Source organism: Ahaetulla prasina, chromosome 1 (assembly GCF_028640845.1).
Source record: "Ahaetulla prasina isolate Xishuangbanna chromosome 1, ASM2864084v1, whole genome shotgun sequence".
Lineage (NCBI taxonomy): Eukaryota > Metazoa > Chordata > Lepidosauria > Squamata > Colubridae > Ahaetulla > Ahaetulla prasina.
Genome location: NC_080539.1, coordinates 133428239 through 133448155, shown reverse-complemented (window position 1 = coordinate 133448155; position 19917 = coordinate 133428239). Strand labels below are relative to the sequence as shown.

The window sequence follows — 19917 nt, the reverse complement described above, 5'->3', positions numbered from 1 at the left end:
ACTTATGACTGATTTATAGTCAAATCAAGCAACCTACCCTTTTCTAGTAAAGTACTGTAACATTAGAATTGATATTAATATGCCAAGTGTATATTAATATATAAATATGCCAAAATATACAATAAAAAACTTTAAGTATGGGCCTCTGGTGGCTCAACAGACTAATGCAGTCTGTTATTAACACAGCTGCTTGCAATTACTGCAAGTTCAACTCCCACCAGGCCCAAGGTTGACTCAGCCTTCCATCCTTTATAAGGTAGGTAAAATGAGGACCCAGATTGTTGGGGGCAATAAAAGTTGACTTTGTATATAATATACAAATGGATGAGACTATTGCTTAACACAATGTAAGCCGCCCTGAGTCTTCGGAGAAGGGCCGGATACAAATTCAAATTTTTAAAAAAAGTGATACGTGAAATTCCCATTTTAAAAAATCTGTACTAATACAGAATGCAATAATGGCTGGTAATAACAGCAATTAACATTGCATGACTTATCATCTGCTATGAATTACATGTGAGCCGACTAAAAAGAATGATCACATTTGGAATTTCGGAGTAGATGAATTGAAGCAATGCTACAGTATATTTTACTACCATTGCATCATGTGTAAAGAGGAACTTGTCTCTTCATTTAGAGTTAGCAATGACAACGCTACCAGTTGTAATTCAAGTCAAAAGCAACCCTTCAGCCATGTCTAGCAATTTCCTGATTTATGCCTATGCAGGATTGGGCAGAAAAATGGGGAGAGAGAAGCTTTTTAAACATCTGGGAAGAATGAATCATGTCATCTTAGAATTCTGTTTCACTTTTTGAATCTCTTCTGTATAATGTATTATATTACATAGCAAAGTCTAATGACCATCCACTTCCAAGGGAGATGCTAGTTCTTGGTACATTTTTCCATAAAACTGATTTTTCAAAGAATCTTATATATTTTCCCTGCAAATGTTTCATTATTTTGCATCTGTTTGATCTGTAAATTAATTGAATGCATTCAAAAAATTCAATTTCTATTCAAAATTCAAATGGATGCCTAAATGGTCTGAATCTTTATCAATAAGAGAATATTTGTAAGGGTTGAAATGAGGAGTCCTTGGTATTCTCTGAGCTGGGTTATTTTTTTTTTATTTGCATTTATATCCCGCCCTTCTCCGAAGACTCACTATATTACACTATATCAGGCAATAGTCTTCATCCATTTGTATACTATATACAAAGTCAACTTATTGCCCCCCAACAATTTGGGTCCTCATTTTACCTACCTTATAAAGGATGGAAGGCTGAGTCAACCTTGGGCCTGGTGGGACTTGAACCTGCAATATTGCAGGCAGTTGCTGTTAATAACAGGCTGCATTAGCCTGTTGAGCCACCAGAGGCCCAATTTTCTTGCAGATATTTCACTACCCAAACTAGATAACATGTAGCACCCTTCACCTTTATCTTGGGTGAAACAAAATTATGCTTTCTATGTGTCTACTATTGATAAATATACAGACTGCTCTCCAAGATGTAAGAAGAACAACAATCTATTCAACTTTTAAAAAAAAATAAAGATGGTCCTGTGCCCTGTTTGAGTCTTTCTGACTGCATCCATGTCATTTTTTTTGTCAGCAAGATTTCCAATTGTCTTCTTCAGAGATATTTTTCAGCTTTCAATCTAGTAAGCAGCCCTGATTTTTCAATTCTATATATGCCAATAAAGTGAAAAAATGTGGCCCAATGAGACACTAGCATGCTTAATGTGTGTGCTTTCATTCCTGAAGCAAGCAAATACATTCACATTAGTTTTTATTTTGGCATTAGGGTTCTAATCACTTTTATCAAGTCTAAACAAGATATACCTGAAACCTCTTAATAGGTCAGGATTGTGTGAATCTTCCCACCCATTCTCACACCTGCTGAAGTTCATTTGTTTTAAAATGCAAGCTCATTAGCATTCCATTTTCTTTCTCAAAGCTTAATTCAGCAGCCAAAGAAAATGCTGCCAAAATTTTCTTCCTGAAAATACCCTTTAACCATAAATCTTCATCCAGACATCTGTTTAAGTTCCAACCATAAGGATAAACATGAGAGAGCAAAGATTCCTGGACTGACAGGCAGTTTTCCAAAGTTTTGATATTTTTTTAGCTGGAATATCGTGAAGGTTGCTGCTTAAAGGATTTCAATAATGCTCCTTGTTTTCAATAATTGTTGAAGCAAAGTAGTTCCAGAAGTGTAAAGGCTTGCAGTTTCATAAATGTGAAGGATACATCTTCCTGCCATTTATCTTGGAAAAGCATTGGAGATTTTTTCCAATCAAGAACTGGCAAAACTAAGGCCAAGTTAACGCATTATAGTAAGCCAAGGTTAATTTTAATCTTTGTTTAAGCCACAGTGACGACATTTAAATATATGGCTTGCCCATAACCATAGGTTACCAACTAGAATAACTAGGTTTACATACCACATTAAACCAAAATCAACATATATTGTAGTTTAATGTGTATGTTAAATGTTATGTGTGTTAAATACTCACTTTCTGATTTACTTAGTTTGCTCAAACTTCCAAGTTTGCAATGTTTTACTTGACCATGAAGGAATTTTACTACAGAAATCAAAATGTATAGGACTTCCTATTTGGCACCGTAGGTGATGGCGGTGATCTTTACGATCACCAACCTCTGGATTATGTGGAATCGCTAGGACAGCTTAAATCTGCCGTCCAGCGGTTCGAAAAAACCCCTCTTCGGGAGAAGAAGAGGAGGTGAGCTGCAGGGTGGAGGTAGAACTTCCCTAAAGCCCCTGAGAAAAAAGGGGTTTGAAAGGTTAAGTTCCCTCCAGCAACCGGAAGTGCTCCAGATCCGAGGATTTTTCTGCTTTGGCGGAACCAATCACCACGACCAAACACCGAGATTTATTTTGGACAATAAAGGATTATACCGGACAGAACGAAAGTGGGAGAACTTTATGCAAGTAGCCAAGCCAATTCCCCGTTACTTTGTAACAAGCTTGAAAATAGCAAGAAAATGGAGGCGAATTGTTAACAAGCTAACGAGTGGAAAGCGAAAGTGATACTTTTATTGCTTGCCGTCTGCCGCTGGTAAATTGCATGTTATTTGCTACTTTAACTCTTTGCTGCCTGCTGATAGAATCTAGGGGAGATTTTTAAATATTGCTTTAAAAGACTGTGTTTTTCAGAGGTTAAGAAGATTTAAAGTGAATATTAAGTTGGAAATAAATAAATAAATAAATAATTTTATAGAAGATGGCAGCCAAACAATTAAAGTCTACTGTAACAAAGGGCTCTGGAATTTCATCAGCTGGTGCCTCTCCAGCTCATACAGCAGAGACTAGAACATTGAATTTAGAGGCGTTACAAGAGAACTTAAAGGACTTTATATAAGAAAAATTTAAAGTAATAACTGATGAGATGTCTGAAATGAAAGAGCAGATATTAGAAATTCAAGTGGGAAATAAAGAAGTTAAAGAAGGATTTGTAATTGCAGTACAAAGTTTGGCAACAAATGTGATTTTATTAGAAGAGGAAGTTGAAGAAATCAAGCAACTTAAAATTAGAAAATAAAATGGATGAATTTCAAACTAAAATGGAAAAAACATGATGAAATAGTTTTGATACAATATAGAAATATGGAATTTGCTTTAAGAATCCGTGGCTTGAAAGAGAATAAAGAAGAGAATTTAAGGGAAATTTTTTCTGAAGTATTTGCTGAGATATTAGCAGTCCATCCAGCAGATGTGGCTTATCAAATTGATAAAATATATCGTGTGAATTCTTGGATAGCAAGGCAAAAAAAGTTGCCAAAGGATGTTGTTATTTATTTTACAAATAGAACAGTGAGAAATCAGATTCTGCAAGCCTCATATAAGGGGGAGAAGATACAGGTTGCTGGTCAAGATATTTTAATATTAAAGGAAATTCCACCAAAAATGTTAAGGGCTAGGAAAGAATTTGCCTTCCTGGTGAATGAACTTAAAAAACGTCAGATTGAATATAGATGGGATATTCCAACTGGTATAATAGTGTATTATGCAGGGAAGGTACATCGTCTCAATACAGTTGGAAAAGCAAGAGAATTTTATGTTGAGGCATTAAAAGTTGGAAGTCTTCCCCCATTGGAAGCTAGAAGAAGGGAGGCTGAAGTGAAGGAAAGAGAAGTGAAGCAGGTACAAGAACAGATTGTGATGGAAGAAGATTTATTACAAGTGTTGGAAATACCTACGACGGGTTCAGATTCAAAGGAACAAAGGCTGACAAGAGCTGCTGCTAAACGCAAGGAACAAGAGATGAAGGCACAACAACAACTGGCAACTATTAAAATGGAAACAGTGGGAGGAGCAAGGCCTAAAGCAAAATGTGATCTGCGGCTGGTATTCCAAAAGTTTCCTTTGGCCGATAATGGCAATTAAACTATTATCTTGGAATGTTAATGGTTTGAATTCACCACAGAAGAGAAGGAACATATTTCATTATTTGAAACAATTTAAAAATGACATTACCTGTTTACAAGAAACACATATTAGATCTTTAGACCAGAAATATTTGATAAACTCAAAACTGGGAGTACATTTTGTTGCCTCCTCTTTGGAAAAAAAACCGGTTTAATTATATATATAAAGAAGGATATATCAGCAAAATTAATTGAGGTGGATAAGCAAGGAAGATACATTGCTATTGAACTTTTGTTGGAGGGAAAGAAGACATTATTAATAGAAGTTTATGCTCCGAGTCAACAACAAGAAATTTTTTTCAAGTTTTTACATAAAAGAATAGTATTTTGGGATTATAAATCATATATATTAATGGGTGATTGGAATTTAAGGAAGATTTCAAGCCGGGCGAAATTACCAAAGGCTTTTTTTGAAATGATGGAGGACTTGGAATTAAGAGATATTTGGAGAGAACATAATACAGAAGAGAGGGATTTTACCTTTTTTTCTGACAGGCATCAATCATTTTCGAGGATTGATTTTATTTTGATTTCTAATGATTTGTATTCTAGAGTGAAGAAGACTAAGATTTGTTCAAGAACTCTATCTGATCATAGTCCGGTTTGGATTGAATTTGATCGGGAAAAGGAGGCTAGGAGATCATGGAGGTTGAATGAGAATTTGTTTAAATATGAACAAAATGTAAATGAATGTAAAAAGCAAATGAAAGAATTTTTTATTATGAATATGAAAAAAGAGACATCTATAGAGATGATTTGGGACGCTAGCAAGGCTTATATGAGAGGAAATCTTATACAAATGAATATTAAATACAAAAATAAATTGCAGAAAAAGAAAAAGGAATTGGAAGAGGAAATTAAAAAGAAAGAACAGTTATTGATAAATAGCCCAGGAAATAGTAAAATAAACGAATTAATAAATATATTAAGAGGTCAGTTTAACATGTTGATGGCAGATCAAGTAGCAGTTAATTTACAATATGTAAAACATAATATGTTTAATAATGCCAATAAGCCAGGAAGATGGCTTGCCTATTTAATAAGGAAAAAACAGAAATCACGAATGACTGATAAAATAGAATATAGGGGTAAGGAAGTTTATCAAAAGAACTTGATTAAAAAAGCATTTTTAGAGTATTATAGTAAGTTATATACTAGGGATATGATTGATGATACAGAGATAGAAAGATATTTACAACAACAAAATATTTGTGAGCTTACAGAAAATCAAAGAGAAGAACTGAATCAATTAATTACTTCAGAGGAAATTTTGTTAGCAATTAAGCAACTTAAAATCGGTAAAGCACCAGGTACAGATGGTTTAACAGCTGTTTATTATAAAAATTTACAAAATGAGATGGTTGAACCACTTAAAGAGTTATTTAATAAAATTCAAATGGGAGGGGATGTTCCCCCTTCATGGAGGACAGCCTTTATTTCGTTAATACCGAAGGAAGATCGAGATGGTATTAAAGCAGAGAATTATAGGCTTATACTTTATACTTACACTGTAAGCCGCCCTGAGTCTTCGGAGAAGGGCGGGGTATAAATGTAAACAAAAACAAAAAATACTGATTACAAGATATTTGCCAAGATACTTGCTAATAGATTAATGCCAGTGATGAATCAAATAATTCATAATGATCAGTCAGGATTTATTAAGGGTAGGCAGATGAGATATAATGTGAGGCAAATTGTAAATTTACTTGAATATTTGGAACAAAACAACCAAGTCTCAGCGACATTCTTTTTTTTGGATGCTGAAAAAGCCTTTGACAGATTGGATTGGCAGTTTTTGTTTAAAGTAATAGAAAAAATGCAATTTGGGGATTATTTTATCCATGCAATTAAAGCAATATATCAGAAGCAAACAGCACAAATAATAGTAAATGGTGGGTTAACAGAAACTTTTAAAATTGGGAAAGGGACGAGACAGGGATGTCCCCTGTCCCCATTACTTTTTATTTTAACTTTAGAAATTCTTCTGAATAAAATACGTGGTTCCGATCGAATAAAGGGAATTAGAGTTAAACATCAAGATTATAGATTAAGAGCTTTTGCAGATGACTTGGTTGTTACTGTATCCCAACCAATATACTCAGCTACTGGTTTAAAAGATATAATTGGTCAGTATGGTAAAGTATCTGGATTTAAGGTGAATCAGCAAAAGACAAAGATGATAACTAAAAATATGAGTATACAACAAAAAGAAGAGTTAGAAAGAACTACAGGTTTTGAAATCGTTAAAAAGGTTAAATATTTAGGAATATATATTACAGCGTCAAATGTCAAATTATACAAAAATAATTATGAGGTATTATGGCAGAAGGTATGGAAAGAAATGGAGAATTGGAAGAAGTTACAACTATCCTTGTTGGGAAGAATAGCGGCTATAAAAATGAATGTTTTGCCCAGGTTTCTATTTTTGTTTCAAATGATACCGGTACTTAAGAATGATATCAAATTACAGGAATGGCAAAAGGGGGTTAATAACTTTGTATGGATGGGCAAAAAACCAAGAATAAAATTAAAAATAATGCAGGACACAAGGGAAAGGTGGGGGTCTTAAAATGCCTAATTTAAAATTGTATTATGAAGCAGTTGTCTTATCATTAATTACTGATTGGATTAATTTAACTGAGGAAAGAGTTTTGAATATAGAAGGTTATGGTTTGTTATATGGGTGGCATGCCTATTTATTATATGATAAGAAAGTAGATAAAATATTTAAAAATAATATAATTAGAAATGCATTATTGAGGGTCTGGAGGAAATATCAATATAAATTAGATGGAAAGATTCCAATATGGGCAATCCTGAGACACATGATAGAAAATATAAATATATATCAAAAGATGGAGGTAGTTACCTATAAAGAACTTCTTTGTATGGAAAAGGGGGAATTACAATTAAAATCCAGAGAAAAGATGGGGGAAGAAGGGAAAAATTATACATGGTTCCAATATGGACAATTACAAGCTAGATGGAAATTAGATCAAAAATAGGTGTTAAGCAACTGAGGATAATTTGTTAAAACAAATGAGAGATCAAGGCCAACAGCATATTAAGAGGTTGTATAATGTATTAGTAGAAATAGACTCAGAGACTGAATTGGTTAAGGATTGTATGATTAAGTGGGCACAAAATTTTCAGCAACCAATAATGTTGGAAACTTGGGAAAGAATTTGGGTGAGGAATGTTAAATTTACACAAGCGCAAAATATGAGAGAAAATTTTTATAAGATGTTTTATAGATGGCATTTAGACCCCAAAAAGTTGTCATGTATGTATCCTAATGTACAGGCTAAATGTTGGAGATGCGATTGTGAAGATGCCACTTATTACCATATATGGTGGACTTGTAAAAAAGTTAAAGCATTTTGGATTAAAGTATGGTGGATCATGCAGAATATTTTGAAAAAGAAGATTAAGTTTATTCCGTAGTTCTTTCTACTAGGAATAATTATGGATTGTACAGCTATAGAGACTAAATTGATTTTGAACTTAATAACAGCCGCGAGACTTTTGATTGCTCAATATTGGAAAAAAGAAGAATTACCTACAATTGAAGAATGGACACTCAAAGTATCAAATCTGGCAGAAATGGCAAAAAATTCTGCTTACTTGAAAGACTATACACAAGAAAAATATATTTTAGAATGGAAAATGTGGATTGATTATATTCAAAATAAGTATCAGATAAAAAAATATCGAATAGCATATGAGTAAATTTAGGAAATATTTTGTATTAGATTTATTTCTGAAGGAGAGGGGAATTTGAGAGTGTGATTATGTGTGGAGTGACTAGAGATTATAATTTAGGAATTATTTTGGATTATGATTGTTAGTTTTGATACCCTTCATTTTGTTCTGGGAAGTCGGGGTGGGGGGTAAGGGGGAGGGGAATTGGGGGGTTGAGGGTAGAGGATGGAGTGATGATTAATGTACAGGGATTATTGAAGATATATAAATATAATTAATGTAGGGTTGGGTCTGCCCAGTTACCATTTTAGAACGGTGGGGAGGGAGAAAAGAGGAGAGAGTAGGAGGTAGGAAAGAGGAGAAGAGGAAGGAAGAGGGGTAGAAGAGGGAGAAGGAAGGTGTAGGGTGGAGGGAGGAGAGGATGTAGATAAGAGAAGGAGAGGAAGGTCTGGAAAGTAGAAGAAGGTAGAAGAGGGAAGAGTGTTAAAAAGGGGGGTGGTGACAGGGCAAGCCCGACTAATTGTGTATAACTGTACATTGGATGAGCTGTTTGATATGATTGTAAAAATAAAACTTTTTTATGAGAAAAAAAAAAAGAAATCAAAATGTATAAATTTATAACATGCAAAATATATGTACACAGGCATAAATTTAGCATTTGTGGTCAAATTGCATGTTTGAGTGACACACTGACTGAGTGACATACTAAATGAACAGTAGAAGACAAACATAGTACAAAGCTAAACTTTCTGCAAATATGAATGCATAATTACTACTTATTATGCAGAACTCTTTTTTTTTATAGATGTCATTGCTTCTTGCAATTACATAGATAGGCCTATGCGGTTTTCTTGACAGGATTTTTTTTAGAGTGGTTTGCCTTTAATTAGTAAATCAAACTTTTCTAATGTAGCTGTCAACATATCCAGAATAAGAAAATAGTGAATATGGCAGGTGAAGAACTTTATAACAATAGTACTTTGGTAGAAATAATAATTTCCAGATAATTCTTATAAGCTAAGAATCTTCCTATTCATGGTTTTGGATCCCCCACTTTCCCTTGCAGATAGCTGTTATAACAGCTATTTGCCTCTCCCCAAGGGTGCTTAATTACAACATAAAACCAATAGAAAAACTGATGCAAAATGTGTACCACACTGTTATTCTTTAATGAAATGTTTAACTAAATATCCATGCCATTTAGAAAAATGTAGTTGGCTTATCTTTCTAATTTTGGAGCAGAAATCAGTTTAAAAAAATTACAAAATGACATAATCGGTTTAGTTGAGTCATTGACCCAGATGTGGGAGACTCACACAATCTTATTCACAATCCCTCATAGAAGCAGTGGTTGCATAGACTAGAGAAATCAGTAATTCCATAACAGAAGTGAATCTTTAAGGAAAGATGTGTGGTTTGACACAGGAATAAGCAAATGTATATGAATTATGTCAGAGGCTCCACATGTCTTGAATGATGTTTTGCAGTTTCCAGAAATTACATATTGACAACTATGAATATAAGCCAGGATGTCAATCATTATGATTGTACCAGCTAGTGAATATATGATAGTATGTTGCATGCATATCTACTACCACTCTCATTTAAATTGCCTTATCAAAATACCTTTTAAAATGTGTTGGTAAAATTCTTTCTGTCTATGACAGCATATTTTGCTTTGTCCTGTTTGCAGCAGGCCAGGCTGGGTAAGAAAACTGAGTTGATGTTGCAACCAGCTGAAAGCATGTTTGATCATTCCTTTGTAGGCTTTTCTTTCTTCATGGATTTATCTTTGTTTAAGGCCAAGAAGGAATGAAAAATTGAACATAAAATTCCTTCCAGTAAAATAGTTGTTTAAGAGGCTATCCTGTATGTTGATCCAGGTGTTCCTGAATTGCCAGTAAATTCTTACCATTTTGCTTTTCTTGGCAAACACTGAAACAATAGCATTTTGGGTGATGACAACATTTTGATTTATTTCCAACTTGATTTGACCAAGTTCACAGCAGGTCCAATATGAAGAAAGCATGTTTGATTTGTCATTTTTGAGGCGCTTTTGATAGATTTGTTCTGAGAATTTGAAACTGAAAGTTTCATTTCAGAAAAGGAGGCAAAATGTCCTACATTTATTTTTTGATTGTATATTACAGTATTGCATATATGAATTTAATCTGATAAACTATGAAATAGCTATTATTATTCTTTTCTATAAATCACTGCTATCTTCACTGAATATCATTTTTTAAAAATTTTGCTTCTCTATAGCTCAATGTTATATACAATGTGAAAAATTCACATACCAGCAAAAGGCGTAGATCTGCACAAAATCAAGAAGCCTTTGACTTAGATGTCTATGTAAAGGATGACAAAGAAGACATAAATAGCTTAACTTTAAATGTGTGCACCAGGTAAGTAAATATATTAAGCTATCCATTCTCTTTTATTTACAATTTTAAAAAATAACTTTTGAGCTTTAACAAATACAACTTTATAAGATTTCAGAGAAATCAAAGTTTAGGCATACCACTCCATCATATTCTGCCAGCTTTTTTAAATGAATGATTGAATGAATGAATGTGTGAATGTGTGAATGTATGAATCAATGAATCAAACAAAAACTCCTACCAAAGTTAAAGCTTAGTTAAATCTAAAGAGGCAGCTCAGTTCACGAGTTCTTCCTTTAGGCCAGGGGTGTAAAACTCATGGCCCGCACCCGGATCTGTTACGTGCTTGCCACGCCCACTCTTGGTTTAGCGAAGGGGGAAAAAGTCATGATATGTCATGTGACAACAACATGACACCATGAGTTTGATACTTATGGCTGCTCCTGATACTTAGGACTATTACCACAGCATCCCATAGTCACATGGTCGAAATTTGTGCACATGGTAACTGGCATATATTTATGATGGTTGCAGCATTCCCAGGCTCATCTGATTGCCATTTACGATGTTCCCAGCTTGGCTTCTGATACGCAATGGGGGAAACCGAAGTCATTCAAAGACCACATGATTCACATAACAATGGCAGTGATTCACTTAGAAACTGTGGTAAAAAGGACTATTTAATTACAAGAAATATTGTTTTACTCAGTTCCCCAGCATTCAGAGCACAAACTGAGAGATGCTTTGTTGAAAAATTAGAGCAGAAATGTCCTGTTCATGATAAATGGTTGTGTTCTGACATGCCATTAAAAAACTTTTGTCATTGCCGTTTGATGCTTTCGATTGTCCTCTCAGTAGTTCCTGTCATAATGTTATAGTTGTAAATCAATGTTTGTTCTTGGTTTAGATATCTGTCTCCTTTAAAATGCGGGAGGTGGAGGGAAGGAGAGGTATTTAAATTTGGAGGGCTTATAATATTATATATAGAAACACTATAAACAAAAATTTATTTATTTATTTATTCATTCATTATTGTGCTCTTTTATACATTTTATTTTCCTCCAGTACAAATGGAGGGCCTTTTTCAAAGTCTGTACTTTAATTCTATACTAGGAATTAAAAACATTGCATGGTTGTGTGTGCACATGTGCATGTGTCATTATTTCTATGCAACTCATATACCTTTTTCTTCGTTAGATATCTGGGTACTGGCTCATCTTCAAGGACCGGCATGGCTCTCATGGAGATTGGATTACTGAGTGGCTTCTCTCTGTCACCCAGTTTTGTGTCATTAGTTGACCCGGTTAAAAAGGTGGAAAAAGAGGAAGGCAAAATCCATTTATATCTGGACTCTGTAAGTCAAGATAAAGACATACTAGTCAGAATGATGATAAAGCTTTGATTCAAAAACTAAAATTATGAGAAGTTTTTTTTTTAATTTACCATTTAAAATAAACATTACATTTGGTCAATACTATAGACAAAATGTAGAGGTAAAATTTAATTGGAATCCTCCAGTTCATTCAAGAGAGGCCATATTTTATGAAGTATATTTGCCTAAGTTTGACCAAGCCTTGTAAGAATAAGTAGAAAGAGATGTTTAAGGGTCAAAAGACCAAATTAAAATGATCAAATTATAGGAAGCTCTGATAAGAGGCTCTGATAGGAAGCCTGTACTTTTAAACTTTTTATCTTCATAGTTAAGGAAAAGAGAAGCGGGAATGAAGAAGTTCTATAGCCAGCTTGTTCTCCCTGGTTTTTCTGTTTGACAGACCATACTGTACTTTGCCAAGATTAAGCACACTAATAGTGCAAGCATCTGTGTGTTTACTCAGGATAAAGAATGAAGTATAAAATAGGTGTATAAAGGTGGAGTCGCATGATACAGCTCGTCTTTGCTTACTGGCCACTTGTTCAGTGACCATTTGAAGCTACAACAGTGCTAAAAAGCAAGACAATCAGTTCACAAAGTTGCATGGTTTGTATTTCTGGAAACAAATACTAAAAAAATCATAGAGATACAAACCGGCAGTCACACAGTTATGATTTGGGTGCTTGGCAACCAGTGCTCATTTATGCAGTCTCATGGTTACATGATTGCCATTTGCAACCTTCACAGCCTGTTTCCAACAAAAGGAAAGTCAGTGGGAAAGCCTGCAGAAAGTCGTGTAAGTCGTGCTTACATGATCTTGTTCTTAAAGACATTGTTGCTTAGCAACAGAGTTGTTGGACACAGCTGCAGCCAATAAGTATAATGTACCTGGTTTAGTCCTCATTCAGCAACCACAATTGGGACTGGCAATTCAGTCACTAAGTGGAAAATCATGTGACTGTGATGGTGCTTATGATTTTACTTCAGGTTTTCTTTCTTTTACAGCAGGGTTGTCAAACTTGTGGCCCACGGGTTGGATGCGTCACATGCTGGCCACACCCACCCCATTTTAGTGAGGGGAAAAAAAGTCACAATACGTCATGTGATGACAATGTGACACTGTGAGTTTGACACCCATGCTTTACAGTGTCACAAGGATATGACCCTAAACAGACAGATGAGCCCAATAGAATGAGCCCAATAGATGGGGAAGGTTTCCAGAACTTGACTCGCAAGGAAGCCTGGTAAAAGGGCAAATCTTATAGTCCTTTTTTCCTAATCCCCACCCTTTGGAGTGCTCACCCCAGTGCTGAGATAATTAGCAAGAGGAAAGTTGATGTTTGCCTTGAGACAAAGGGATTATAAAACAATAAGTGGGTACACAACAGAGAATGCATATTGAAAGGAATGCGCTGGCATTGATTGTTTGCTTAGCAGTTCAGGGCTGGGCATTCCAGAGCTTATAAGGCAAACAAAAGCCAAAAGTGTGAAACTGATCCAAGGTCTTGTCAGTTACAGGCAGCAGTTGCAAGCTGGTTAACGAAGGTCACAGAGCTGAATTTGTTAAATTGCAATTAGCAGATTTTGGGGGATTGCTGTGCTGCAGAGAAAAGCAATTCAGGAAATGATAGCTTGTTTAAGCAATTATTCCAGTCTGGGAGCTGTGGAGAATAAAAGAGGTCAGGCACAGGACAATATATACTAATGGACTATATTGGTGAATATGTAAGAGAGAGGGTGTGGTGGGGAGACTGTGAAGGTCATAAGTATGGAGATTGGTCACAAACTTATTTTTTCATCATCATTATAACTTTCAATAGTTGCTGTCCAAGGCAACTATTGTCCAGTTGATCTACCAGTATTTACTTTCAAAACAAGTAGGGAAATAAAAATAAATTTTGGTAAGCATGATTCTTTGTGACAGATATGGACGGTTGCACTTATGTGTGTGAATCAGCTGCTGTTTGTGATTCTACCCTTGTGCAATATGTCTACTCTTATTGGCAAACTATAGAAAAGATTGTCAGAAAGGACAGCTATTTGTAAATATATACCGTATATACTCGAGTATAAGCCGAGTTTTTCAGCACGTTTTTTGTGCTGAAAAACGTCCCCTCGGCTTATACTCGAGTATATACGGCTTATACTCGAGTTTTTTTTTTCTTCTTTTTTTCACATTATACCGGATGGCGCAAACTTGGCGGGCTTTTGCATTAGCGCGGGGAAGCCCTGCCGGTGCAGTGAGAGGGCGGGGCGGGGGAGCCGCCAGCCTTCTCGGCTGAGGGAGGGAGGGTTTCCCCGACCGGTAGCTGCCTCATTTCCCACCCTCGGCTTATACTCGAGTCCCCAGTTTACCCCAGTTTTTTGGGGTAAAATTGGGGACCTCGGCTTATACTCGGATCGGCTTATATTCGAGTATATACGGTAGCTGTATCTATTGTTCTGGGTAATGCAGTTAAAAATGGATGCATAGGAAGTTTCTTTTTTAAAAAATATTAAACATGTAGTTTTTCATATGCATTCATTATGGAAGCATATACTGTGGACCTCTCTGAAAGTTATCTTTTCTTTTCTTTTTTGTAGTTAAACGAAACACAAGTTTGTGTGGACATTCCAGCTGTGAGAGACTTCAAAGTGGCGAATACCCAGGATGCTTCAGTAACTGTGATGGATTATTATGAACCTAGTATGTGTCAATCACTTTTATCTATTCATTGTTCAATTATGCAGTTTAGGTGGGAAAGGGAAGAATTAACTTGTATGTTAAGGAAGGACCAGATTCAATTAGTTACAATAAAGACTACATGGGAAATAAGCATGACTGGAAACCACAGGAACTTAAATAATGTTAATTCTCTTAAACCTTGAAGAAGAGGGAGATGGTTAGGAGAGGGCAGTGTTCAGTGGAACATAAAGTCCATTAAAATTATGTTCTCTGAAAAATTTATATTTTAGGATATAATTCTTCAATCATGAATAATTTTGTTACTTAAAGCATTCCTCATTTCAACAAATCTAGCAATAGTACAGATTCATGGATAAATAGTAAACTTTTATTTTATTTTATAGTAGACTTTTATTCATCTGTTCCAGATAGAAGATTGAAATCAGGGCATCATACCTAATAGCAATAGCACTTAGACTTTTATGTCGCCCCCATAGTGCTTTATAGCCCACTCTGGGCTTTTTATAATATCAGCATGCTGCCCCCAATAATCTGACAAGAGTACAGTGGTGAAGTTATGGGATAGTTTTCCTTTTGATATTGTTTCACAGCAGTATATAAATACTATAAAATAATAATTTGTTTGAAATGTTGGGCCTTAATAACTTTTTCTTTACTTTTCAATTGTTCATAATAGGGAGAAGAACAGTGAAAAGCTACAATTCCCGGGTGATGCAGAGTTTGTCATCTTGTACTTTCTGTGAAGACGATGAATGTAATTTTTGTAAAACAGATGGCTCCTTATCCATTTCTCTCTCTTTGGAATTGTTAGTTCTGCTAGTGCTGTCAACTTGCTATGTTGTTGCCTGATTTAATAACTGGGTGACTGACGCTTATTGCACTGCTGAGAATACCATTGATTGTATTTTCCTGCATTAGGAGAGTCTGGACCCTGTGAAAATTGACTTATGGGTTTAAACCATGGGTTTAAACCATAAACCAAATTCTGTGCAAGAATTTGCATTTCAAATTAAGTAAGGGTAAATTGCTTGGAATGGAAAACTTTTCACATTTGTACCATTTTTATTTTCATTGGCATCTTCTATACTGGTGTTTCTCACCCTTGGCAATTTTAAGATGTGTGGGCTTCAAATCCCAGAATTCCCCAGACAGCAAATCCACACAGTATAAAATTGCCAAGATTGAGAAACACTGTTCTTTATCTATTAAATGCTTAGGGACTAGCTGCAAAATCTTATATACTGCATATGTTTGCCTAGTAATAGGTCTGAAGGGCTCTTTACTTTTAATAAGTGTATTAAAGGCAACCTAAACTATTTTCTCCAGTGAAATACGGGAGGATCCAGACTCTAACCTTTGCTCTGGATTAGATAATGTTAAATTAAAATTAAATTGATTTGTCTAAAACTTTAATCATTTTTTAATTTAAAGCATGTCTGAATGAGGCCAAACTGATATTCAGCAAAAAACTAAAATGGAGTATATATTTTTTATTAGTTTCTTATTTTTATAGTAAGTGTGAGTGTTTTTTAAAGGATTTTTTGTTTTGTTTTAGTACTTACACAATATATTATTTAAGCCTTACATCCCTAATTTATGGGATTTAGTTTAAGGTACATTTCAGGATCTAAATTACTTTTATATGCATTGATTGTACAATGTGCACATAAGGAGACATACTAAATTACAGCTAAAAAACCCATTTCAAGGAGCTGGCCATAATTCATACTTGAATAGTCACATTATAAAAAATGCTTAAAATGTGCTAAAAACAAAATATGCCTCATTATGTGTTGGAGCGCATGATTTTTGTATGTATGTTAAAGGTAAATATAAGAAAGCAACAGATTTATAATATGATAAAGGCTTCTTTTTAATTAGAAATTTTGTATTTTCTTTTACAGTATGACATTTATTGCTTGCCCTAATTGTTGCTAGAGTGTAAGATAAAGCAGTTTAGTGGCTTGCTTCAAACTGAACCCATCTTGTCCTGCCAATCCTATGGACAAAAAAACAAAAGCTGTTATTAAACTAGAAGACTAGCCCAATAGAAACTCTACCTCTGAAGAATTTTAATGTGGTGCAAACTTAATGATAAGTTACTCAGAGATAGAACACCTTGCAGAACAAGAAAGACTAGCAGTAGGTAGTCCTCAACTTAAAATCATTCGTTTAGTGACTATTACAACTGCACTGAAAAAAGGGAATGACTTATGTCCATTACAACATCCCTGTAGTCAAATGATCAGTATTTGGATGCTTGGCAACTGGCATGTATTTATGATGATTGCGAGTGACCTGGGGTCATAGGATAACCTCTGATGACCTTCTGACAAGCAAAGTCAATGTGGAACCCTGATTCACTTAACATGTTACTTAAGCAAGAAAAGTTGTAAAATGGGGCAAGTCACTTAACAACTGTTTGCTTAGCAATAGAAATTTTGGGCTCAATTATGGTTGTAAGTCGAAGACTATCTCTATAGGAACAAACAAAATATTGACATTGAGATGGCTAGAATTAAGTCTCTGTCAGTCTAAATAGAACACAAAGAAGAGCTTAATCTGAAGTAAAGACAGCAGTGTTTTTGCCACTGAAATCAGGTCAAAATCTGCTTCCTTATTCCTTAAAACTAAGGTTCAGTAAATGAATGAAAATAAAACCTGAACCAGTAGAGAGTAAAACTGCATCCATGTTCACAAATGCCAGTATTTTTAGACTGCCAGTGATGCAGAACTATCAAATATCAGCTATATATTGCAACAGTCAAATTCACTTAGATAGGAAGTGAAGCACTGGATTAAAATAATGATGTGGTCAGGCACAGGTTTAAATATTTATAAAGGAAACTGAACAAATGTAGACAAATATGTGGTGAATATTAAGATTCATATAAGAGAACTTTAAGCAACTTTAGCTGAATTACGTCTTAAGTGCATAAAATCAATTTTCAAGGGGTTTGGCATATCTGCCTATTTTATCTGGCACTGTATGCTTTAATTTGAATATTATATTGAATAGGCCTGAGGAAAAAGTGCATGGAATAAAGATTATGCACACACACTTGGAAATTTCTCTATTCATGTATGTACACATCTGCCTAACATTGAATAAAGTAATGTACGTTGTGACTGCAAGAAAAAACATGTTTAAGATTTCAGGATTTTGTACATGTGTATGAGAATGAGGTCTTTAATCATATTGCAAATGTCCTATTAAACTATATATTTTGTGCTGAAAATTTAAAATATGCATTCTTATCAGATCAAAAAAACTGCCCCACTTCATATAGTTTAATAAATATATCTGTAGAACTGGTCCAGTATTGAAATAAACACCATGGTTTTTTGAGTCAGCTCTGTATATGTTCTTCAAAAGAAAGCACTTTATGACTGCATTGTTCCATTGTTAAGTAAGCCCTACTTATAGGTAGGATTATCAAATTACTGATGTTAAGTGAGGGACTACCTGTACAGCTACTGTATAGGGGGAATCTACAAAAGAAGGCTGGATGTTGGATCCTTGGCATTTAGGAGAAATTAAAAAAATGACTTCATTATATGCTGGGAGGACAGAAAGATGGAGTCATGGTTGTAGGGCCGTGATGGCGAATCTATGGCACGTGTGCCACAGGTGGCACACGGAGCCATATCTGTGGGCACGCGACCATTGCCTTAGTTTAGCTCCAGCACACAACACACACTCCAACTGATTTTCGGGCCTTCCGGGCCCACCAAAAGTCGGGAAGCAGGCTGTTTCCAGTCCCTGGAGGACCTCCGGGTGGTGGTGGGGAAGGCTGTTTTCATCTTTCCCAGGCTCCAAGAAAGCTTCTGGAGCCTGGGGAGGGTGAAAAATGCCCCCCCCCTTTGCTGTCGCGTGCCAAAAGCGGGGTGTGTGTGTGCGTGCATGCACCGGGGTGGGGTGGGGTACTGAATTATGGGTGTGGGCATGTGCCCCCCCGCGCTCCCCCTGCTTTTGGCACACGATGGCAAAAAGGTTAGGCATCACTGTTGTAGGGGAATCAGAAACCCAGGAGATAGAATGAAGGACAGAATATACAAGTAAATTGTTACTGTAGAGAGTTATCTTAGTTGCTGATAACAGTAATTTTAAGAAGCATTACCACATTATGTTCACTAGCCTTTTTCTATCACTAGATGATCACCAATATTTGAAACATGAAGGCCTTCTCTTTGAATTATTTAGCTTCCCAGATGAAAAAGAAGAATGTGAGATTATTTTGCATTACCAAATAATTACAGCAGAATAGCCATATTATACTATTCAACCACATCACCATATGGTTTTGGTCCCTCTAGAATAGTTGATGGTTATATGTCAATTAGCCACATAAAAGCAAAACAATATCTCCAGGCAAGGAAAATGCCATAGTCTGTTTTCTAAAAGTATTCTCCCCACAGCCATTGCAGGATATTTAGCAATTCAGTAATATTTTTCTGCAAATTGCAAACACATGCCAAACTGATAATAGTTAACCCACTGGAAGATTATGTTGTCCTCTATGAAACAAAGACCCAAGTTCTTCCCCACTTAACAGAGTGGTGGGAAAAACCAAAAGGTCATGGTCCCTCTTCTCCAAATAATTCAGTCAAATTAATTCAGGTCTATACTTCTCTCTTGGATCATCCCCAAAATTAAAAAAAAATTGCACTGCCTCTTGACAGAAACTCCATTATTCGGCACAACTTGCCATTTTAAAAATTAATGATAAAACCAACACCATGCTCAAATGCTAGCGTTTTATATTGAAAGAGTTCCGAAGAACATTTGAAAAGAGGTTGTTGAAGGTTTATTTTAGTTTCTGTGTTGTTGCAGTGTACAAAATGGAAGCACGCCCAGGAGATGGCTATGGGTTGTCAGAAATGACATTTGTACATCTGCAAAGGCAGATGGGTAAGCTGAGGATTTCTCTCATTTGGATTCCGATCTGGACAATACAGGAAATTCACGGCTCAGAGCATCCTCTTTTGAGGCAATTTGTTGGCATTTTCTGAGCCTGGGCTAATGATCCTGGAGATGTTTGGTGGCATTCCTATTTATTTCTGCAACATCATCCTCTGAAATGTTCTAAAAGATGGAAAAGAAGATCTACTTCATAGGCATGTAATTTAAGGGTCAAAGCAGACAAATATACAAAAAGGGAACATGAAAATACAAAAAGGTTAAAAAGTGGTGGGAGTGCTAGTGAAATAAAAACAAGTGCTGGATTGTACTCTGTATTTGAAACATCTCACTAACAAGAAAAAGTATGTACTTTTAAAAATTCTAAAAAAACCTAACCAGAACAACCTCAATTCTAATTC

The 19917-nt window shown here is 35.4% G+C and overlaps 1 protein-coding gene across 1 annotated transcript in view; it reads left to right on the top strand.

The window, feature by feature from the left end:
* The window catches only part of CD109 (CD109 molecule), a 76423-nt gene extending 58475 nt beyond the window's left edge, over positions 1-17948 (top strand). The window contains exons 30-33 of the mRNA XM_058176242.1: positions 10419-10561; positions 11735-11891; positions 14493-14595; positions 15272-17948. Coding sequence (XP_058032225.1) covers positions 10419-10561; positions 11735-11891; positions 14493-14595; positions 15272-15444 — 576 coding nt within the window. The 3' untranslated portion in view covers positions 15445-17948. The remainder of the gene's footprint in view (positions 1-10418; positions 10562-11734; positions 11892-14492; positions 14596-15271) is intronic.
* Positions 17949-19917: the final 1969 nt, after the last annotated feature.